Source organism: Plecotus auritus (assembly GCF_963455305.1).
Source record: "Plecotus auritus genome assembly, chromosome: 9".
In the NCBI taxonomy this organism is placed as follows: Eukaryota; Metazoa; Chordata; class Mammalia; order Chiroptera; family Vespertilionidae; genus Plecotus; species Plecotus auritus.
In genome coordinates, this window is record NC_137783.1 from 150,946,005 (window position 1) to 150,968,989 (window position 22,985).

At 61.4% G+C, this 22,985-nt stretch overlaps 1 protein-coding gene across 4 annotated transcripts; it reads left to right on the forward strand.

The window, feature by feature from the left end:
* Positions 1 to 977: 977 nt before the first annotated feature.
* ATG2A (autophagy related 2A) lies at positions 978 to 19,813 on the forward strand. 4 transcript variants are annotated; one of them, XM_080641954.1, is made up of 41 exons: positions 978 to 1,199; positions 2,918 to 3,080; positions 3,168 to 3,320; positions 3,417 to 3,519; positions 3,916 to 4,051; positions 4,193 to 4,291; positions 4,590 to 4,686; positions 4,775 to 4,939; positions 5,040 to 5,180; positions 5,614 to 5,851; positions 5,934 to 6,078; positions 6,181 to 6,273; positions 6,723 to 6,881; positions 6,984 to 7,227; positions 7,544 to 7,640; positions 7,739 to 7,898; positions 8,694 to 8,836; positions 8,933 to 9,078; positions 9,181 to 9,338; positions 9,752 to 9,902; positions 10,040 to 10,239; positions 10,342 to 10,422; positions 10,558 to 10,664; positions 10,755 to 10,847; positions 12,680 to 12,750; positions 12,921 to 12,997; positions 13,601 to 13,771; positions 13,900 to 14,026; positions 14,108 to 14,322; positions 14,861 to 15,069; positions 15,334 to 15,469; positions 16,161 to 16,367; positions 16,532 to 16,633; positions 16,722 to 16,806; positions 16,893 to 17,025; positions 17,103 to 17,175; positions 17,362 to 17,444; positions 17,716 to 17,837; positions 17,986 to 18,140; positions 18,902 to 19,051; positions 19,131 to 19,813. In XM_080641954.1, the coding sequence occupies exons 1-41, from the start codon at positions 1,029 to 1,031 to the stop codon at positions 19,365 to 19,367; spliced, it is 5,796 nt and encodes a 1,931-aa protein (XP_080498080.1). In that variant the 5' UTR covers positions 978 to 1,028; the 3' UTR covers positions 19,368 to 19,813. The 4 variants fall into 4 exon arrangements, with proteins under 4 accessions (XP_080498080.1, XP_080498081.1, XP_080498078.1 ...); XM_080641955.1 differs by having other exon boundaries at positions 13,601 to 13,765; XM_080641952.1 differs by having other exon boundaries at positions 8,933 to 9,338; positions 13,601 to 13,765.
* The last annotated feature ends 3,172 nt before the right edge of the window (positions 19,814 to 22,985 follow it).

The window sequence follows — 22,985 nt, forward strand, 5'->3', positions numbered from 1 at the left end:
TTTATTGATTGCTTCTTCTATGTACTCTGACAGGAGATCAAACCTGGAATCTTGGCTTATCAGAAGAATGCTTAAACGGCTAACCAACTGAGCTACCTAACCAGGACGCACTAAAACTATTTATGAGCACTGGCATGTGAATTTTACATTGTTTCCAACTATTTAAACATGGAAAAACCATTCTTTGTCCACCAGCTGTGCAAAAACAATAGACCCCTACTCGAGGGATTTAGAATCCATTCTTTATTTAATTTTAGGCTTAAAAATATGAAAAAACTACTATTATTCCAAAGAGGGAATGGAGTTCTGACCACTTGAAGAAGGGAGGGTCAGTAAATCTGCCAAGCTTTTTGTGGGAGGAGTGGAAAAGACCTTGGTGATGCACTCACAGCAACCTTTACGTCTATTTTCTTATCTGTAAAATGGTGACTATACTCTCTACTTTATTCTTTTTTCTTTTATATACTCTCTACTTTAGAAGGTTGTTATTAGGGTTGAAAAAGATAAAGAATGGTAAAGCGTTTTGTAAATGCAAATGTTTATTTACTTGTTTCTAAAGTGCTGGGGCTCTCATACTGACTTTATTTCCCTGAGAAGCTTTCTATGAAGTTTTATGAGACACTGTCCCTTTAAGTCGTACCCAACAACTTCAAGTAATTGGACGAGTCAGCACATGCGCATTCCTCTGCGGGGATGGCACCTCCAAATCTTCCCCCGGAGCCTGTAGAAGGAACGTTAAAGGTCCTCCCACTTAGAATTTATACGCAGGCGTAAATCAAGATTGGGAGCATTATATCACGCAGAGAGCCCAGTCCTTTTTTGGCGCCTGAAGGCTCCGCCCCCCTCGGCCAATCAGTAGGCTTCGCCCTCGGCAATGACCAATTGCAGTGAGCGTGGGGGGCGTGGCAGAACGCCCCGGGGCGCGGCCTGGCGCTGAGTGAAGCGGCGGGGCAAACCCGAGGCTCTAGTGAACCCAGCAGCCGCGGCGGGCGGCGGGCGCAGGCGGCCGGGGCTCGGCGGTCTCCGAGATGTCACGATGGCTGTGGCCATGGTCGAACTGTGTGAAAGAGCGGGTCTGCCGCTACTTGCTGCACCACTACTTGGGTCACTTCTTCCAGGAGCACCTCAGCCTGGACCAGCTCAGCCTCGATTTGTACAAGGGCAGCGTTGCCCTGCGGGATATCCACCTGGAGATCTGGGTGAGGAGCCAGGCCCGAGCCCGGGAGGGCGGTGGGGGGCACCGGGCTGCGGCGACACGAGGCTCCCTGCGAATGGGTCGGGCCGAGGGACCAGGTGCCGGGCGTGTTGAGGTCGTGGAAGTCCGGCCCTTTTCAGGCGTCAGAGGGACCCGGCTGATCGCCTCCAGAGCGGGAAGGGGTTCCTTGTGGCCACTTCTCAGGAGGAGAGACTGAGGCTGGGGGGAGGGTTGTCACTTGGCGGAAAGACGCCAGAATAAGCACCTTGAGTTTGGGGCCTGATTGGAGGAGTATGGTGCCACGGGACGAAGGAGAGGGTGAGGTGGGAGCAGAGCGGAGGACCTAGGGGTACCGGTAGGACCAGGCCAGGGTAGGGGTAGAGTTGCAGCCATGCAGCTGGACAGAGAAGACTGTAAGGGGTGCGGAGCCGGCCGAGGACACCCGTGGGGAAGGTACCCTGACCTCCTGACCCTACAATCCCCGGCCCAGTGGGTTGGGTTCGCCTCCGGATGTGGATGTCAACAACCGCGTCAGCACCCGTGTTGTTGATCAACACCTCGTGTGACTGCTGCCGCGCTGCCTACTTCCTGCTTTGGGGAGAGTGGGACGGATCAAGTTTGGGGAGGGGATTGTAGATTGGCATCCCCACCTGGAGGGAAGCCCCCAGAGTAGGGCGAAGAGGTCTGGCCCCAGGCAAGAAGGAGGCAGGGAAGATGCTGGGAGCTAGAGAGAAGTAAGGTCTGGGTCTGACCTGAGTCTGGGGGCGGTGACTCACAGCTCAGCTGACCTGGAAAGTTGCAAAGGAGCCACCAATCAGAGGCACCAGCCCAGGGCTGGCACTGGATGGGCATGGGGGCAAGGGCTTCTCAGTTTTCTGGCTGGGCACGGAGCAATCTGGGCAGGAAGAGCAGGGCTTTAGAGGTAGGCAGGTGGAGTAAGTGAGGTCCCCTGAGCCTAGTGTTGGGGGAGCCTCCCAGTAGCCTGTTGCCTGTGAGTCCCAGGGCAGGAAGCCAGGAAGCCTTTTCAGATCTCTAAGCTGCCTCTTCCTACTTCCAGTCCCCGGAAACACTCCTTCCCCACCCAGCCCTGTTGGGATTGGATTGGTTCCTACCTAGTTACCCCCTGGTGGGATGCAGGTGCTTGTTCAATAGCAGCCCCTCCTCCCAGCTGCAGCCCTTCCTTGAAGGCCCCAGAAGAAGCCGAGTGCCTGGGGACCCTGAGACGGGATGATGAGAAAAGTCAGGGTCCCAGGGACACTACTCCCCCATCCGTACCAGTGGGGAGGGGGTTCACCCTGTGCCTTAGAGAGATGTACCGCCACACCACATGTTTGGAGTTGGGGGGCATCCCCTCAGCTCAGGTCAGGCCCACGCTTGTGTCTGCTTGACCAGAGTTAGTGGGGTGCCACTGCACCTTCTGCCAGGCGTTTACTAGTAAATGTGTTGTTCCCGAGCCTGGAACACGCCATCTTCTAGCCCCTCCTCCTGGCTTTCTCCTCTTCATCCTTCAGCTCCCCGCTCCTCTGGCTTAAAATAGTGATGCAGTGATTGGGCCAAAATAGGGATCAGCTTGAGCAAAGGTAGGCCTTGTAGGTAGCACGTGGAGGATCTGGGAGAGCGAGGCTGCTTCCAAGGTAGAGCAGACAGACAAGGGAGACGGCGGCCGGGAGACGGCCGGGTTTGGGGTTTTCCTGAGCCAGCTTTGTCCCCGTCTCTTTGCAGTCTGTGAACGAGGTGCTGGAGTCCATGGAATCGCCGCTGGAGCTGGTGGAAGGCTTTGTGGGCTCCATCGAAGTAGCCGTGCCCTGGGCCGCGCTGCTCACAGACCACTGCACCATTCTCGTGTCAGGCCTCCAGCTCACCCTGCAGCCCCGCCATGGCCCAGGTGAGGGCAGGGTAAGGCTGGGCAGGAGTGGGAGAGCAAGTGGTGGGAGTGGGCCTGGGCGCTGGAGCTGACTGGGCCTCCTCGCAGGACCAGGGCCTGCTGACTCGCAGAGCTGGGCCTCATGTATGACCACGAGCCTGCAGCTGGCTCAGGAGTGCCTGCGGGATGGGCTGCCTGAGCCCTCTGAGCCCCCACAACCCCTGGAGGGCCTGGAGATGTTCGCTCAGACCATCGAGACTGGTAAGCAGGCCCCCCCAGGCCACCGCGCTACCCCATGGGAGAACTGCCTGCCCTTCTCAGCTCTGCCTGACCTGAGACCCCCCTCTCACCCCGCAGTGCTGCGAAGGATCAAGGTGACCTTCCTGGACACTGTCGTGAGGGTGGAGCACTCACCGGGCGACGGGGAGCATGGTGTGGCAGTGGAAGTCCATGTGCAGAGGTAGGGGTAGGCCTGGCAGGTGTGCTGGCATGAGGGAGAGGGAGTGTGAGGGGCTATCAAATGGCCCTGGCCCTGACCCCACCCCCAGGCTAGGCTCCTGGGAAGTGGCAGAGCAAATATGGGTGGGCCTGGGTAGTGGCCAAGGCAAGGGGGAGGTGGGCTGGAGTGGAGTCCAGGGGCCAGGAGATGAAGGTGCAGAGTGGCAGGGGTGAGGGGGGTGCCAAGGATCCGGTTACATGCTAAGGTTTGGGGAGCAAGGACTGGCCATGGAGGTGCAGGATGGCGTAGCTGTGGTGGGGCGGCTCCATGCCCCCAGACCCCTAGAACAGAATCCTGTGCAGGCAGAGGGGCTCCACACCGGGGGGCCAGGGCAAAGGTTGACCCTACGCTCCCCAGACTAGATTACTGTGACGAGGCAGTGCGAGACCCAAGCCAGGCGCCCCCAGTGGATGTTCACCAGCCTCCTGCTTTCCTGCACAAGCTGCTGCAGCTGGCGGGAGTCTGCCTGCGCTTCGAGGAGCTTCCCCGACAGGTGGGCCCACTCGGATCCCACAGTCTGTTTCCTTCTAATCCCTGCCCTCTGTGCCCTTGACCGCTCTGCCCCTCCATCCCTTCTGACCAGCTCGATGTCATCTTCTTGACCCCTCCCCTCTTACATCCTCTTGCCTCCCAGGAAGAATCCTCAGATCCCCCCTTGCAGATTGGCAGCTGCTCAGGGTACGTGGAGCTGACAGTGAAACTGAAGCAGAATGAGGCTTTCCCAGGCCCCAAGGTGAGTGTTTGGGCCCTTGGGGAGGAGGGAGCGTGCGCCCTCCCAGAATGCTCAGCAATTTTTATCCTCCCTGGGACAAGATGGGGGTCGTTGAATGGGGGAAGTTACTGCCTTCTTGGCAACTGGAGAAACTGAGGCTCAGAGAGGTCAAGCTGTGGCCAGGGTCACACAGCTAGTTGGTGAGAGAGCTTGGCTTGGCAACTGGCTTCGTACGTCCTCAGGAAGAGAGCAGCTGGTGGTGGTTCTCAGGGGTTTGGTTGGCAGGTCTGAGCTCCATGGTTGCTCCCTTGGCCCCCAGCTGGAGGTGGCCGGCCAGGTGGGCTTCTTGCATCTGCTCCTGACCCCGCGGCAGCTCCAGCAGCTCCAGGAACTACTCAGTGCCATGAGCCTTGCAGGTGAGGCCTCTGGGCAGTCCTGGGGATGGGATGGCTGGCGAAGTGCCAGCCAGGCTGGACTGACACAAGGAAGTGCCCTCCCCTATAGACTCCAAGTCCCTGGTCGACAAGCTGAACAAGAGCCGCCCGCTAGGTGCTGAGGACCTGTGGCTAATTGAACAGGACCTGAACCAGCAGCTGCAGGCAGGGGCGGTGGCTGAGCCCCTCAGCCCAGACCCCCTAACCAACCCCCTTGTCAACCTGGACAGCACTGGTGGGTGTGGGACCAGACCCGGCGGTCGGCGGGGTGGTTAGTGTGGGTGTAGGAGTCGGTGCCAAGCCCACTGCCCCTGACCCCCTTGCCTGGCCCACAGACCTCTTCTTCTCCATGGCGGGCCTCACGAGCAGTGTGGCCTCGGCCCTCTCTGAGCTCTCCCTCTCCGACGTGGACCTGGGCTCCTCTGTGCACAGTTACATGACCCCTCGCCGGCTCTCTGCCCAGGGCAACCCAACTGGTGAGTGCTCCAGGGGCAGGAGGAACTGGAGAGGCCCGGGTGCTGGTGTGGTCTCCCAAGCGCCCAGGAGGCCTCTGGTGATGCAATGGACAAAGCCTGGGTTTTAGAGTCCGTGATCTTGGGTGGTCACGTCAGCTCTCCCAGACTCGGTTTCCCCTTCCATTAAATGGGGGTACTGAGAGCTGTCCTTGCCGGACTGTGTGTTTTAGCCGATGTTTATTGAGAGCCTGTGTGTGTCAGGTACTGGGCTGAGTGCTCCCAGTTACCTCCAGACCTTCCAGTTCCCTAGAGAGGGTTGAATTGAGCCTGGGCTCAGTTCCTGGCATAACGAAGCTTCGTCTCACCCCTGCCTGGCCAAGCGTCCTACCAGAGCCCCAGTCCAGCTGGGCCCAGGAGCTCTGGGGAGCCCCTGGTGAAGCCTCTGTCCCCTCAGGCAAGACGGCCCTCACGCCCCATCCGGACACCATGCGCCCTGACTCTCTACTGAAGATGACCTTGGGGGGCATGACCCTGACCTTGCTTGAGACACCCGCCCCGTCTTCCGGACCACCTGACCTCACCACCCATTTTTTTGCCGAGTTTGATGCTGCCAAGGATGGGCCTTTCAGCTCCCGCGACTTCCACCATCTCCGACCGCGCTTCCAGAGGGCCTGTCCCTGTAGCCATGTCCGGTACAAGCCCAAGGCAGGGGCCTGAGGAGAGACTCCCCGAGCCTGCAGTGCCCCCCTCTGATGCCCAGCTTCTTCCCGGCAGGCTGACGGGGACAGCTGTGCAGCTGTCCTGGGAGCTGCAGACGGGCCGGGGCCGCCGCACCACCAGCACGGACGTGCACTTCGGGCAGCTCGAGGTGCTGGAGTGTCTGTGGCCCAGGGGCACTTCAGAGCCCGAGTACATGGAGGTGAGGGCCAAAGGCAAGGCAGGTGCGTGTGGTCAGGGCCCGGAGGTCGAGGTGGACGCGAGGGCTTGGCCTCATCCTCTTGTCTCCCATGTCCCATCCCAGATCCTGAGCTTCCCCAGCAGGCAGGACACCCAGGCCTCGGCTCAGCCCTGTGCCCACCTGCGCCACACACAGACCCTGCGCCGGCTGCCCAAGGTAACCCACCTGCCTCCAGGCCTAAAGGCCCTTGACTGTTTCCGATGGTGCATTGACCGCACCCCCAGCCCCGCCTCCCGGGTACCTCCCTGCTCCCACCCTCTACCCCTCCTCCTGTGCTCCATCCGAGCAGAGCATGCCTCCCCATCCGGGGGCCCTTGACTCCATCTGGACCTGTACATGCTGTTCTCTTAGCCTGGTTGCCCCTCCCCTGGCTCATCGTGGCGACGCCCTGCTGGCCTCTGGGAGCAGCGAGTGTTGGGGGGCTTTTATTAAGCAAGTACGATCATCCGCCTCAGGCAGGGTGGCGACGGTCTCCGGGGTCCCCAGCCCCAGCTCTTCTCACCAGCTGGGAGGACTCTGTGTTCTGTTTTTGCTCAAGGGGCCCCTTCCCATCCTGCCCTCACCCACCCCACAGCCCTTGCTGACCTGAATACCCTCAACTTCAGAGCCGATCCCGGCACACAGCTGCCTGCCATTGCCACTCAGAACTGGCCCTGGCCCTGGCCGACTTCCAAGCAGACCTGGAGCTGGGGACCCTGGACCGGCTCGCTGCTCTGCTGAACCTGGCCACCAAAACCTCTCCCGAGCCACCTGCCGGCCTGCTGGTAAGATGCCCAGCTAGGGCTGGGAGTGGGGCACAGTCCTCCGGCTCGCAATCACAGTGCTGGGGCCCGCGGTAGCAGCATGACCCCCACACCCTCTCACAGACGGAGTCCCCGCCAGCTGCCGAGCAGGAGACAGTGGTGCAGCTGTCGGCACCCCGGGCCACACTTCGGCTGCACTTCCCCATTGCCGACCTGCGGCCCGAGCGGGATCCCTGGGCAGGCCAGGCTGTTCGGGCTGAGCAGCTGCGGCTGGAGCTGAGTGAGCCCCAGTTCCGGTCAGAGTTGAGCAGTGGGCCTGGCCCCCCAGCCCCCACCCGCCTGGAACTTACCTGCTCCGACCTACACGGTGAGAGCCCCTGGGGAACAGCGTGGGGGGCAGGGGCTCAGGCCCTGGGAGACATAGGCTTAGGGCTAAAGAGGCTGGATCACGGGAGCAGACCTGAGCCCCGGCCGCACCAGCTCTGGGCACAGGGATTGCCTGTCGGGCCTGCTCTGGGCAGCAGGCAGAGTGGACCCGTTATCCTTGTCCTGCTTTAGACCGTGGGCATGAGACAGGCACCGGTCTGTGAACAGTGAAGGACAGTCACCTCTGACTCCACCTGGCATTGGGGAAGGAATGGGGGAAGGCAGCGTGACCCCCCATTTTTCCCCTTTCCCCTCAGGCACCTACGAAGATGGAGAGAAGCCTCCTGTCCCCTGCCTGCGAGTCTCCAAGGCCCTAGATCCCAAGGGCCCTGGTCACAAGTACTTCCTGCCCCAGTAAGTGGGGCTTTGCAACTGAGGGTGGCGGGAGGCCAGGGGTGGAATCGGGGGCCAGGGGTGCCCTGCAGACGAGTGACAGGCCTGTGCCCTGGCAGGGTAGTGTTGACCCTGAACCCCCAGGTCAACAGCGCACAGTGGGAAGTGGCCCCAGAGAAGGAAGAGGAGCTGGAGCTGTCTGTAGAGAGTCCGTGTGAGCTGCAGGAGCCTGAGCCCTCGCCCTTCTCCTCCAAGAGGACCATGTACGAGACGGAGGAGGTGAGGCCTGGGACCCTGCATCTTGTGGAAGCCACGGGGTGGTTTTGGGCCGGGGGGAAGGATGACTTTGGGGCACTAGGTGACGTGACCCAGCCCTGGCGAGAATTTTGTCTCTCCCATCATCTCATGTCAAGGGAAGCCGGAAGCACGCCAGCTCGGGGGCCTGGAAGTGAGGGCAGAGTCGGGGGAGATCAGGACCCCATCCCTTATCGGCTGTGTACTTTAGGCCTTGGGGTCCTCTCCTCTGAAGGTGATGAGGGTTAAGTCTGGGTTTGAATCCAGGCTCTGCTGCTCAGTGGCCCTGTCATCTCAGCTTATTGCCTAACCTCTTAGAGGACATGGGTGCTGGGCAGGACCAGTTTCCTCATCTCGAAAGTGGGCACAGTGGCCTCGCACGCAGGCCTGTCCTGAGGATAAAGGAATGAACATACGTGAGGCCTCAGAGCGGGATTGGCATGAGGCCAGCACTTCACACGAAACGGCTGTCATCCTAGCAGAGGGGCTCACATGAGTGAGTCAGTGAGAAGGAAGGGATGACCCTGGCCAGTGTGGCTCAGTTGGTTGGAGCGTCGTCCTGTACACTGAAAGGTTGCAGGTTCGATTCCCAGTCGGGGCACATAGGGTAGGCAGCCGATCGATGTTTTTCTCTCCCTTTCCCCTCCTCCCTTATCCTCTTTAAAATCAATAAACACATCCTCTGCTGAGGATTAGACTTAAACATGTTTGAAAAGAAAGAATGAATGATAGGCGGTTAGGATGCGTCTCTCAGAGGCCTCTCCCCGCTCCCCCACGTAGATGGTGATTCCTGGAGACCCTGAAGAGATGAGGGCCTTCCAGAGCCGGGCGCTGGCGCTGTCACGCTGCAGCCTGGAAGTGGTCCTGCCCAGCGCCCATGTCTTCCTGCCCAGCAAGGAGGTCTATGAGAGCCTCTACAACAGGTGGCGATGTGGCCTGGGTGCGGGGGCAGGGAGGAGGGGGTGACAGGGAGCCGGGCTGGGCCTCCCTTACTGCCACCATCCATCTGCCTGTCTCAGGATCAACAATGACCTGCTCATGTGGGAGCCCGCAGACCTGCTTCCCAACCCTGCCTCCGCCCCTGCCGCTCACCCTCCTGGCTTCCCAAGCCCCTCGGGCTTCTGGCATGACAACTTCAAGATGTGCAAGTCGGCCTTCAAGCTGGGTAGGAGGGGCCCCCGGTGGGGTCCTGGGCCCCCAAAGCTGGGCAGGGCTGGGGCGGCCGTTCCAGGGCTCCTTCCCACTCGGCTCCTTGATGTCACCCCAGACTCAGACTCGGACGAAGAGGACGCCCACTTCTTCTCCGTGGGGTCATCAAGCATGCCCCAGGCCGCCCCCAGGCCCCCGAGCCCTCACTCCCAGAGTTCTTTCTCTACCCTGGTGACGGTGCTGAAGGGCCGGGTCACAGCCCTCTGTGAGACCAAGGTGAGGGCAGCCCTGGGCAGGTGAGCCCCTGACTTCAGAGCTCCCGTGGGCAGGAGACCAAGACCAGTGTGAGCAGCGCCAAGTTGGGAATGTGGGAAACAGGCCCCAGTGCACTCGCCTGACACCCCACCCCCCATCATACCCTGTCAGCCACTTACTAGCATAGCACCTCCTGTGTGTAAGGCATCATGTAAGGGGGTCCGAATGGGCACCATATGCTGCTGGAGGCAGGCTGGTCAGGGGTGATTCTTCCCCTCTGGCAAGAGACAAGTGCTGCCCTGGGCCTCCAGCAGCGTCTGGGTGGATGCTGAGCTGGTCCTCGTTAGGCCAGGGCCCCAGGAGGCCCCTCACCCCTGGGGGGCGGGCACTGCTCTGTGCAGCTGCTGAGGCCAAGCCGCACGCTCTACCTGCAGGACGAAGGCGGGAGGCCGCTGGAGGCTGTGCACGGGGAACTGGTGCTGGACGTGGAGCAAGGCACCCTCTTCAGTGTCTCCCAGTACCGCGGCCGGCCGGGGCTCGGCTACTTCAGCCTGGAGGCTGACAAGGCAACACTCTACCACCGAGGTGTGCGGGCTGTGGGCCAGTTGTCAGGGGGTCTCTAGGGTCCATGGGCAGGGGCGGGGGCTTTCAGGAGGATGTGGCCCCTGGGTGGAGTGGGCGATCAGCTGGCTTGGCAGGGGGCTCACCAGATGCCTCCCCAGCAACTGTGGATGACTACCTGCTGCCCATCCACCTGGAGCTGCCCAGCTTTGCTCCGCCAGCCCAGCTGGTCCCAACCATCTACCCATCAGAGGAAGGGGTGACCAAGTGGGGAGCCTCAGGCCGAAAGGGCCAGAGCCAGGACCCCCACATGTTGTCCGCCGCTGTGCGCATCCACCTGGACCCCCAGAAGAACGTCAAGGTACAGCCATGCCTGCTTCTGCCTACCCATTGGCCGGGGAGACTGCCTGCCTGGTGCACGGAGGGCTGGGTTCCCTGCTTGCTGACTGTGTCCTACCCCCAGGAGTTCCTGGTGACACTGCGGCTGTACAGAGCTACCCTACGCCACTACATAACCCTGCCAGGACAGAGCTGGCACTCCCAGGTGAGCAAGGGTGGCATGGGCAGACAGGTCTCCAGGCTGAGAGGAGGCGGTGCCATGGGCATGGCCTGGGTGGGGGGTTAGAGGAGGGAAGAGGCCACCCTACCTTCACCACCTCTCCCACCTTGGTCCCCAAAGCTCTTGGAGTTCTTAGATGTGCTGGATGACCCCGTGCTGGGCTACCTGCCCCCAACGGTCATCACCGTCCTCCACACTCACCTGTTCTCCTGCGCTGTGGACTACAGGTACCCAGGCTGGGCGGGCTGGGTGCCAGGGCGGGGGCAGGATCTCGCGTGTTTGTAAGGAGCCTGCCCCAGCTTCACTGTCTCCCCCAGGCCCCTCTACCTCCCTGTGCGTGTCCTTGTCACTGCTGAGACCTTCACCCTCTCCAGTAATATCATCATGGACACCTCCACTTTCCTGCTCAGGTACACCGCCCCGCCCTCCCAAACTGGGCTGCAGCTGCCTCTCCCCCAGGGTGCTGTCTACCTGCTGTGTGTCCTCAGGCCACTCTCTGAGCCTCTCTGTACATTCGGGTCATGATCCTTCCCTCAGAGTTGGTCCCGCCTTCCTGGGTCTGATGATCCCACTGCTGGGGGCTGTCCTGGGATAAGGATAAGACAGGTGGAACACAGGCCTCTGTAGTGCAACTCAAAACAGTTGAACTTACCATCCTAATGCCGCCAAATTAGCCTGTCCGTGAACATGGCCCGTCCAACCTTTAAAGTCGCTCAAAGGAGCTGAAACCGGTTTGGCTCAGTGGATAGAGCGTCGGCCTGCGGACTGAAGGGTCCCGGATTCGATTCCGGTCAAGGGCATGTACCTTGGTTGCGGGCACATCCCCAGTGGGAGGTGTGCAGGAAGCAGCTGATCGATGTTTCTCTCTCATCGATGTTTCTAGCTCTCTATCCCTCTCCTTTCCTCTCTGTAAAAAATCAATAAAATATATTAAAAAAAAAAATAAAGTCGCTCAAAGGATAACATTGAAAATGTGGGGAAATGCCATGGCACAATGTTTGCTGAGAACAGTAAGATATAAAACTACATATAGCCCTGGCCGGTTTGGCTCAGCGGATAGAGTGTCAGCCTGCAGACTGAGGATTCCCAGATTCGATCCTGGTCAAGGGCGCACATACCTTGGCTGCGGGCTCCTCCCCAGCTGGGCCCTGGTCACCGTGTGCAGGAGGCAACCAGTTGATGTGTTTCTCTCACATGGATATTTCTCTCTGTCTTTCCCTTTCTTTTCCACTCTCTCTAGAAATTAATGAAAAATGTATCTGTGCTTCTCTGTGTGGCTTCACAGGAAAGACTGGAAGGAGATGTGTATCAGAATTTGGGATTGGGAATTATGATTAGGAATTAGGGATTGTGTCTTTTTTTTTTTGCTATATTCTAAAATATTTTAAAGGAGCTATGTTATGTTGCCATTAAAATAAGGATTTGTATAAAACAAAAGAAATTTTTAAAAAACCAGATTATATTAGAGGAATGGAGGCACAAGAAATCGCCATGGTGTCTCCCCTTAAAAATAAAATAAAATCAGGACTTGTTTTATATTTATTTATTTATTTATTTTAGATGTAATTTTTTTTTATTGTTTAAAGTATTACAAATAGTAGTACATATGTCTCCTTTTTTTTCCCCCATTGACCTCCCCCCAGCCTCCCCTTCCCCCCAGTACATGCCTTTACCTGCCGCCCCCCCCCCCCCCCCCCGCCCCCAGGACTTGTTTTGAAAGAACAATGACTGTAGGAGGGGAGAACAGGACCCTTCCTTCCCAGGGTTGCTGTGAGGCCCGGATGAGGCGGAGGAGCTAGTACTTGGAGAACAAGTACTTCAATAAGTCTGGGCCTGGCCAAGACCGGTTTGGCTCGGTGGATGGAGCGTCGGCCTGCGGACTGAGGGGTCCCGGGTTCGATTCCGGTCAAGGGCATGTGCCTTGGTTGCGGGCACATCCCCAGTGGGAGGTGTGCAGGAGGCGGCTGATCAATGTTTCTCTCTCATCGATGTTTCTCTCTATCCCTCTCCCTTCCTCTCTGTGAAAAATCAATAAAATATATTTTTTAAAAAAAATAAGTCTGGGCCTGGGATGCGGGAGACCAGGCCCATTCTCCCCTCAGTGCTGATAACACCGCGGCCAGACAGGGCCCAGCGCTAGCGTCTTGTGGGCTTGGGACCTGCTGTGGATGTCCCTCTGCCTGCTCTGGGCACCTGGCCCCTGCAGCGGCTCCAGGCCCTTCTCAGCCCTGTTCCCCACCAGGTTCATCCTCGACGACTCAGCCTTGTACCTGTCCGACAAGTGTGAGGTGGAGACCCTGGATCTGCGGCGAGGTGGGCAGGCCCGGGCCCCCAGGCACACCCAGAGCAGCCAATGTCCTCCCCACTGATGGCCGTCCTCAGCACCCACACGTGCACGTGCACAAGCCCCGCTTCTCCCCTCTGGTGGCGGGTCGGGCTGCGTGGCAGGAGCCAGTAGGAATGTGTCCTCTCCTCTGCTTCAGATTATGTCTGTGTCTTGGATGTTGACCTCCTGGAGCTCGTGATCAAAACCTGGAAGGGGAGCACCGAGGGCAAACTGGTGAGTGCAGCCGTTTCCCAGAGGCCCTGGGGCCAGTGCAGTGCAGGGGCCGGGGTTGCCCTCAGGGAGTTGCCTTTGCAGGAGCTGGTGGATTTCCAGAGGAAGAGAGGCATGCATCCTGGGCAGGGGACTGGGACACCAGAGTTGGGGGACCCTTCACACGGTCTCTCTGCTCCTGCTCTGGGGCCTGGGCTCAGGTCATGGTCGCTGCTTGCCCTTCCCAAGCTGAGCTGTGGGTATTGGCTCTCCTGGGAAGGGCCGGGCCCATCCTGGGTGTCCTTCAGTGTGAGTCCCGCCACTAGAAGGCAGTTGCAGGCAGGCAACGGGAGTCGGGCAGCTTCCTTGTCTGTAGAATGGAGGTGGTAGGCCTTGCCTGCCTGGCTGGGGCCCAGGGCAAAGGAGATGGGGCTCATGTAGCCTTGGGGGATTGCACTCCTTTCTTGGGCAGCCCGGAGCCAAGCCCCTTCCGTTCTCTGGGCTCAGTGTGCTCATCCTTTCAGTGGGTGGCGGGCAGGCTGAGCACCCCAGGGAGGCCTAGCCTGTCCTATCTGTGTGTGGAGAGGACAGAGCCGGGCTGATGGCACCCCTGCCTCATCCCCGCAGAGCCAGCCGCTGTTCGAGCTGCGCTGCTCCAACAACGTGGTGCACATGCACACCTGTGCCGACTCCTGCGCCCTGCTGGTCAACCTGCTGCAGTACGTAACGAGTACGGGCGACCTGCACCCCCCACCCCGGCCCCCCAGCCCCACTGAGATCGCCGGCCAGAAGGTACAGGTGAGGCTACCAGAGCTCTGCCTGGCCCCTCCCTGCCATGGGCCCCCAGGGGCCTGGCATTGGGGGAAGCCCTGGGGCCTGCTCTCCCTCCTGGCACTCATTCACCACTCCTCCCCTGCCTGGCCCAGCTCTCCGAGAGCCCTGCCTCCCTGCCCTCATGCCCCCCAGTGGAGACGGCCCTCATCAACCAGCGGGACCTGACTGACGCCCTCCTGGACACCGAGCGCAGCCTGCGGGAGCTGGTCCAGTCTTCAGGTGGGTGGGGGCGTTTGGGGGGCACCGGACACCATCAGCACCATGTCAGGCTCCCCCCAAACCAGCCTCTCTCTCCTACAGGTGGCACTCTCCCTCAGGCCTCGCCCGTGTCGGTCTACCTATTCCCAGGTGAACGGAGTGGGGCCCAACCTCCCTTGCCCCCTGTGGGGGTCCTTGCTGGAAGTTTGGGCTCCTGCTCAGAGGCCGAGGAAGGTGAAAAGGAAAAGGAGGGGGATGGAGACACTCTGGACAGTGACGAGTTCTGCATCCTTGATGCTCCTGGCCTGGGCATCCCGGTATGTGGTGGGCAAGCTGGGCAGGGGCAGGACGTGGGAGAGGGTGGCTCAGCTCCAGGCCCTTCCCGAGATGGAGCTGTGGGAGAGGCAGGAGGCGGTGGGGAGGTGGGCAGGTGGGGCTGGGAGGGTCTTCCTGGGGAGGCAGCCCTGAGCCTGGGCTTTGCAGGAGCTGGTGGATTTCCAGAGGAAGAGAGGCATGCGTCCTGGGCAGGGGACTGGGACACCAGAGTCGGGGGAGAGGGCAGGTGGTTAGCGGGAGGGCGAGGAGGACCATTTGGTTGCAAGGGTGCCGACCTCCAGGCCCCCAAGTACCTGTGGGAATGTCACATGCAAGCAATACCCAGGCCCAGGGAGACGAGGCTGGCAGGAGCAAGGGACATTCAGCTCCATCCTAGACGGAGTATTCAGATACAGGCTGGGGGACAGTGACCCCTGAGGGTCAGCTTTTGTCAGAAATGGGGAGGGAGATGTGAAGACGGGAGGAACGGGTGGCGGGTGGCCTGGACTGGGGAAGGCATCTGCGCCCCCCTCCCTGCAGTCCCCAGATGGGGAGCCCGTGGTGACGCAGCTGCATCCAGGCCCCATCACCGTGCAGGACGGGCACTTCTCACGGCCGCTGGGCAGCACCGACCTGCTGCGGGCGCCTGCCCACTTCCCAGTGCCCAGCACCCGTGTGGTGCTGCGTGAGGTCTCCCTTGTCTGGCACCTCTATGGGGGGCGAGACTTCGGCCCCCACTCCAGCCACAGGTAAGAAGGAAAGAGTGCCGTGGCAGCTGTGACAATGGGGTTCACCCACCCAGGAGATGGGGCCTGGGCTGGGCTCCAGCCCTGACCTTGAGCAGCTGGTGACCTTGAGCCGTCCTCACCTCCCTGGCCTGTTCTTCCTCTTTCCTTACCCCATCCACTTCCCAGGGGAGGGTCTCCCACACAGGCTGGAAGGCCTGCTCTAGGAGGAGGGGGTGAGGAAAGAATGTTCCCCTGTGTCAGCTTGTCCCCTATCCCTCTTCCCAGGGCAAGAGTTGGCCTCACAGGCCCCAGGGGCTCCCCTTCTCGCTGCTCTGGCCCCAACCGGCCCCAGAACTCCTGGCGCATGCAGGGGGGCAGCGGGAGGCAGCACCAGGTCTTCATGGAGATCCAGCTCAGCAAGGTGAGCTGGGGGCTTGGGGTTGCAAGGGCCTGGCTGGGGTGGGGCAGCGGCAGGCCATCCCATCCCTGCCACTCAGCCAGGACGCCTTGGGAACTACTTGTGGAGTGGATTTTACAGATGTTTTGAGGATGCCAAGCTGACGTCCCTGGTGATGGAGAGGTTGGAGAATGAGAGCTGGACCAGGGTTTATGCTTAGGGTGACGAGGCAGGTGGGAAGGCTGTGGGAATAGAGACAGGTAGATTCGGGGAGGCGGTCAAGAGGTCACTTTGACCGTGTGGGTTTGAAATACCTGTGGGATGGCCACATAAAGATGTCCTGGCGGGCCAAAACCGGTTTGGCTCAGTGGATGGAGCGTCGGCCTGCGGACTGAAGGGTCCCAGGTTCGATTCCGGTCAAGGGCATGTACCTTGGTTGCAGGCACATCCCCAGTGGGGGGTGTGCAGGAGGCAGCTGATCGATGTTTCTCTCTCATCGATGTTTCTGACTCTCTGTCTCTCTCCCTTCCTCTCTGTAAAAAATCAATAAAATATGTTTAAAAAAAAAAAAAAAGATGTCCTGGCGGCAGCCAGGCATGGGTCTGAGATGGAGCTGTGTACAGGAAGGGTGGCTGGGAGAGGAGGGGCCTGGGTGAATCCCTCTGTCCGAGTCCGGGCCCTGCTTACCTGGCTCCCGCCTCCATCCTCCCCACAGGTCAGCTTCCAGCATGAGGTGTACCCAGTGGAGCCAGCCCCGGGCCCCGTGGCCCCAGACAAGGAGCTGGAGGAGCAGCCGCTGTCCCGGCAGGTGTTCATCGTGCAGGAGCTGGAGATCCGGGACCGGCTCCCCTCCTCCAAGATCAACAAGTTCCTGTACCTGTACACCAGCGAGCGGATGCCGCGGCGCACCCACTCCAACATGGTACTGTGGGCAGCCGGCCGGGCGCTGGCAGGGATGGGCCACATGTTCCCATGGGTGCTCACATGCACACAACCTACCTTGGGTTGTCTGGGAGCGGGGGAGGGTGGTGCGGCTCGGGCCAGCTTAGCTGAAGGAATAGCCTGGGGCTCACCCTCTGTTCCCAGCTCACCATCAAAGCGCTGCACGTGGTCCCCATGACCAACCCGAGTGCACCCGAGTGTTGTCTCCGGGTCTCGCTGATGCCCCTGCGGCTCAATGTGGACCAGGTGAGTGGGCTGGGAGGGGGCAGGCTGACGTGAGCCCCCTGCTGCCAAGCCCCTGAGCCCAACCTGTGCCCACACTTTGGCCCCACAGGACGCTCTGCTCTTCCTCAAGGACTACTTTACCAGCCTGGCGGCGGGCATCAACCCCATGGTCCCGGCGGAGACCTCCGCCGAGGGTGAGAGGCTGGACCTGGTAGGGGAGGGTCATGGTCTCCTGCTTCCGTGCCTCCCTGGGCCCATCCCTGGTCTGTCTCATCTCCAGCGCACCCTGAGGCCCGAGCCCAGGGGAGCAGCCCCCAGGAAGGACAGCCCGAGGGCATGGAGACCAGTGACACCCAGGAGGCCGCAGGTGGTGGCCAAGGTGCTTCCTCCGAGCAGCAGCCCATCTACTTCCGGTGAGGCCTGGGCTGGGCCTGGGCGGGCTGCGCCAGGCCAGGTCAGTGACTAAAGGGCCCTTGCTCCTTATCCCCAGGGAGTTTCGATTCACATCGGAGGTGCCCATCTGGCTGGATTACCACGGCAAGCACATCACCATGGACCAGGTGGTAAGTGGGGCCGTCAGGCAGGATGGCTGAGGGGGGTCCCCGTTCTGCTCGGGGGTGGCCTGTTCTTTGGGGACCAGGAGGCCAGGGTTTGCATCTAGGCACCATCAGCCACTGAGTTGGCCTCCTGTGGGCTGGGCAGGTCCCTGTGCCCCATCGTGTAAACCCGAACCCCTTCTCCCTCCCCAGGGCACTTTCACTGGCCTCCTCGTCGGCCTGGCCCAGCTCAACTGCTCTGAACTGAAGCTAAAGCGACTCTGTTGCCGGCACGGGTGAGCCCGCCTCATATTCCAGCACCCCCAGCCTCTCTCCGGGGCCCCGATAGTCCCTTTGCTCTGTTCCTGACTGGCTGTGTGGCCTTGGCCAAGAGATCAACCTTCTGGGGCCTCAGTTTCTCCTCTGTAAAATGGGTGCAGTAACTCCCTCCCCCGATACAGGGCTGGGTGGGAACATGTGGAGTGTTGGGGTGCCTCAGGTTCTCCTGGCCCTGTGACCCCTCCGTATGGCTCTGCCCCACCTTGCCCTCCTCCTCTCCCTTCTCAGGCTCCTGGGCGTGGACAAGGTGCTGGGCTATGCTCTCAACGAGTGGCTGCAGGACATCCGCAAGAACCAGCTGCCCGGCCTGCTGCGGGGAGTGGGCCCCATGCACTCAGTCGTCCAGCTCTGTAAGTGTCTGGCGCCGGGGACTCTTGAAACGGCCCATACTCTTGGGCACCCTAGACGTAGCCATTGGGAGTATGTAGGGGAGGCCCTAGAGTAGGACGTGGGGGGGCATTGTAGCCTCGGGCACCTCTGATAACCCCCGTTCCCCAGTCCAAGGGTTCCGGGACCTGCTGTGGCTGCCCATCGAGCAGTACCGGAAGGACGGGCGCCTCATGCGGGGGCTGCAACGGGGCGCAGCCTCCTTTGGCTCGTCGACGGCTTCTGCTGCCCTGGAACTCAGCAACCGGCTGGTGCAGGCTATCCAGGTGAGCGGCGCCTGGCTGTGCAGGGCGGGAGGGTCTGCCGTGGCGGCCCATGCCGTCCCCAAAGCTCTGCTGACGGTGGGTGGCCTGGGTGTCCGTAACATCTTCCGAGGAACAGTCACAGAGAGGGAGAGGCTGGGTACCTGGCTGGGACCCACAGCCGGGTCTCCCCGGCCAACGGCGGCCCCCATGCAGGAGGGGGAGTGACCCCCGTCTTGGTAGCCCACTGGGTCTCTGCTCATGGCCAAGTCTTGAAAGGAAGGGAAGGGGGCTCTTTACAGACTAGAAAGACGGAGACCAGCCCTGGCTCATTCCGGCCCTGCACCTTGCTAGGCCCTGGGAGCCGTCCTGTGGGCAGTAGCTCACGGAGTGGGCCCTGTGGCGTGGGGGCTGGAGGGCAGGCGTGGTGGGCGGTCATGGCAGGTGCGTGGGGATCAGGGTGCTTCCTGGCCCTGCAGTCCAGCCCATGAGGGCAGGGGCAGGGGCAGGGGCAGGGGCAGGGGCAGGTCCTAGAGCGCAGGCTGGAGGGATAAGCAAGCATCTGAGGGCCACCCCAGGGCATGAGCTGGAGTGTGGCACTGTCAGTCAAGGTTGGGTGGGAAGGAGCCGCCCTGAGGAGACATGCAGGCCACCCGAAGCCCCTGACCTGGCTGTAAAGCACGGGTGTGGAGGAGGGGCAGTGGTGGGCCCCCTGGACTAGGGTTTAGGGGTCCATCATGTTGCCCTGTGCACCTCTCCTCACTGGTGTTTCCTGTGCTCCCCAGGCCACAGCCGAGACGGTGTATGACATCCTGTCCCCAGCGGCCCCCATAACCCGCTCCCTGCAGGACAAGCGCTCGGTGCGAAGGCGCAAGGGCCAGCAACCAGCTGACCTCCGGGAGGGCGTGGCCAAGGCCTACGACACCGTTCGAGAGGTAACGAGGCCCAGCCTGCTCCCCATCTTCCCACACCCACTGTCCACCCGGACCCGGCACTGACCTCCCACCTCCACAGGGCCTCCTGGACACGGCTCAAACCTTCTGTGATGTGGCGACTCGGGGTCACGAGCAGAAGGGGCTGACGGGTGCTGTGGGCGGCGTGATCCGCCAGTTGCCCCCAACGGTGGTGAGGCCCCTCATCCTGGCCACGGAGGCCACGTCCAGCCTTCTCGGGGGGATGCGCAACCAGATCCTCCCTGACGCACACAAGGACCACACTCAGAAGTGGCGGTCGGACGAGGCCCAGGACTGAGCGCCAGGTGCCGGACTCCAGGGTGCTGCCCGCCCAGCATGCCCAGCGAGCCAGTGGCACCTCGGCTCCCGCGCCCTCCGAGAGCGTGGACAGCCTGGCGGGCCGGGCCCTCCGGAAGGACCCTGCCCCTGGCCTGCCTGCTGCCAGTCGCTGTGAGAGTGGAGCCTCTTGCCTGGGCCTCGGCCCTGTCTCTGCACTTTTCTCCGGGGAGAAAGGACCTGCCCCCCCACCTGGACCCACATCCCCATCTGGGCCCACACTGCTGCCTGGTCCCAGGACGGAGGCTTTTGGACCCTCGGACCCCAACCGCACGCAGCCAAGTGTCTTCTGTGTCTCCAGGGACGTGGGGGAGAGACGCCGTGTGGTTCACTGTATTATTTGTAATTGCCTGAGCGTGTGGGTCAGTGTCTGCATGACGTGGAATAAACTGCCCACCGCCAGCCCCTTGTTCTGCGTACCTGCCCTGTCCCGGCCTCAGCCTCAGCCTTGGCTGGCACCCAGATTCTCACCTCTGCGCCCAGCACCTCCCATGTCACCACCAGGGTTCGCCACCCTCCACCCCACCCCCACCCAATGGGTCAGAGTTGCTGCCCTGGGCTCCTCACCACCCTCACAGGAGCCTGCCACCCTGGCCCACCTCTCATGTGACAGGAGCTGAGTGAAAGGGAGAGGCCCCGGGCGGCCCTTGGAGGCCACCTTGCCCAGACTACTTCCTTGGCTCCATCCCTGCAAGAGCCCGGTGTCCAGCCTTACCTGGGGCCGGGTGTGAGGGGCCCGCTGAGAGGATGCTGGACAGAGCGCAGGGCTGTGGGGAGGCCTAGACCCTGCCCTGTGACCCGAGCTGCTGTGCCCTTGGCCTCTGAGCCTCAGCTCCTTCCTGATACTCCGTGCCCAGCATACAAGGACCGAGGGCTCAGTAGGGTCCTTCCTGGAGGGCTGGCCTCTGGGGGCTGCTCCCACCATCTCCAGTGGCTGGAGCCTCTGGCCTGGGTCCCAGCTACAGGGTGCTGGAGAGGAGGGGCACTGGGGCAGCAGCGGAGAAACTTACACGGGGTCAGGAAATGACCCTTGTCTGCACCCCCCCCCCCCCCCGCCACACACACACACATTGTTTATTGAGAACCAGGAAGAGGGGCTGCTCAGCTCGCCCCGCCCTGCCCACACCCCAGTAGCACTGCACTGAGGTAGGTGGGGGAACTGAGGCACAGGCTTAGAGCACCCTCATCTTGCTAGGGCCATCTGTAGACCCCTCTGTGGTTAGCAAGTGCCCCCCAGATCCCTTTTGTGTCCTGGTGTCCCCTTCCCAGTGAGGGAGACATGGCACCACGTGAACAGGGTGGAGGTTGGGTCCTGGTGAGCCTGGGGTCCTCGCTGGGCATGGACACTTGGGGCCGAGGCCGAGAGGGCGGAGGGTGCCAGGAGGGCAATGGGCTGTGGACTGGTGCCACCGGAAGGGCAGACAGGGGCCTGGCCTGATGCTTCCTGGCGCTGCCCCCCTGCGCGGGCACAGTCCAGGGTGTGCTGCCCTTCGAACCGCACTGTGATCCATATTGACAGGCGGCAGGATAATCATTAACTGCCACCGGGGCTGGGCCAACGGCTCAAAAGGCGCTGGGCCCGGGCGTCCCCACTTCTTCCTTATGCCTCAGGCCAGCCCGCACCCAGGTAAGAGCCTGCAGCCCCTCTGCCCCAGGGCACTCAGCCCGCCGCCTCTGCAGGGTGCCCAGCCCTTCTGAGGAAGAAAGGAAGGGGTGTAGGCAATGGCTGGTGATCTCAACACTCCCTTCCATCCTCGGGCCTCAGCTTCCACCGTGGGGCGAGGGAGCGGACTCCTGATGGCGGTGGCATCCCTGAGTTGCCTCCGCCGGTTGGGGCACTCGGTCGTGCTCCTGCGGCCTCCGGAGGGCCGGCTGGGCTAGTGGGAGGGAGGTAACTAGCTCCGGTGTGATCAGCACAGGCCTGCCCTCCCAGGCAGAGGGCTCCTGCCTGGGGTCCCCCAGCCCACTCGACCGCATCCTGGGAGGACACCACTTCAGGGCGGTGGCCGTGCAGAACAGACCTGGAGGCCCTGCTCTGTGACCTTGGGCCGCTCCTTGGCCTCTCTGGGCCAGTTTCCACGCAGGGAAAGGGGTGGGGGTCGGTGGCCCGAGTCCACTGTAAGAGCTCGGAGCCCCAGCTCCTCTTCCTCTCCGGAAGCCTTGGGGTCTCTGAAATGTCCCCTCTGCAGGAACCTGTCACTCAAGCCTTGTGGTCCAGAGCCGGTCTGGTGGGGGGATGAGGAAACACGGCAGAGGAAAGGTCTGCTCTCTGGGGGCCGGGGGCCAGCGCAGGGACCCCAACCGGCAGCTCCTTCCTCTCCCTACAGCAGGGACAGACCCACAGGTTGAAGGGAGGGTGCTGCCCACCAGTCTAGGCCAGTGTGCAGAACGCCCACAGCCCTAAAGCATACGAGGAACCAGCTGCGGCCACATGTTCAAGGTCACCCAGCTCCCAGGCCACCAAGGTGCCAAGTGCTTTTTCCAGTTGGATGGTTTTTTACCATCCTGCCAGCAGGTTTGTGTATCAGCATCTTTTCAAGTTCCCTGCCTCCCCCTTTCCCGCCCCCTCCCCCTTCTCTGCCCCGTTTGCTCTGTCCCTTTCCCGTTCTCCGCCTGCCCCTCATCCCTTTCTCTCTTGACCGCACTCACCCACTCTCTCTGTCTCCCCTTCACCCACCCTTCTCTGTGTCTCGTCTCCTTTCTACAGAGCCATCCTGCGGAATCGGGGCATTTGGAGGTCCCTGGGGACGACAGAGACCCAGCCGTCCCTTACCCCTCTGCCCTGTGGCTGCGGCAGGAAGGGTGGGCAAAGGGCAGAGGAGGGAGGCACAGCAGCCAAAGGAACTGGGGCCCAGCTCTGGTTGGGAAAGAAACGAGGAAACAAGGAACTTGGGGACAGAGGGTGTGGGTGTCAGAGGGGCAAAGGCTGCCTCGGAGTGTAAGTCAGGGCCACTCCCGGCTTTGTGGGCAGATCTGGGGCTGAGACTGGACTTCGCCCAGAGAAGGAGTGGGCCCCGCACGATAAGGAGCCTCAATAAAAAGGCCATGGACCCGGGGCCCTGAGGACGCAGACCTCAGCCCAAGCAGAGCTGCCTCCAAGTGGCTGCCACCCCCTGTAACAGCAACTCCATGTGGAAGTGCCCACTCGTTCCAGTGGGGCTGCTGTTATCTGGGGTGGGGGCCAGTCCCCGAGGAGGCGGAGAGGCGGCTGCGCCCAGCAGACCAGCAGGGACCTCCGTGGCTGCGCCCCAGGCCCAGGATGGCCAAGGGTGGTGGGCTGTCAGCAGGCCGCGGAGACCGAGTGCACAGGGCTCTGACCTATGAATTGACAGCCAGTGCTCTTGTCTCCCCTCTGGCTGCCAATTCCATAGGTCACAGGTATGTTCGCCTCAATGCCAGCTGCCAGGACCGGAGGGGAGGGCTGGGCTGGTGTCCAGGGGGCAACGGAGAGCTGCTAGCCCAGTGCAGCACGCAAGGCCCACGGCCCTCCTGTCTCATTCCCCATTCCACTTGCCCTCCTGTGAGCCTGCCCTCCTCTGGACCTCACCTGTACTGCCTGCTGCGGCATGGCATGCCTCTG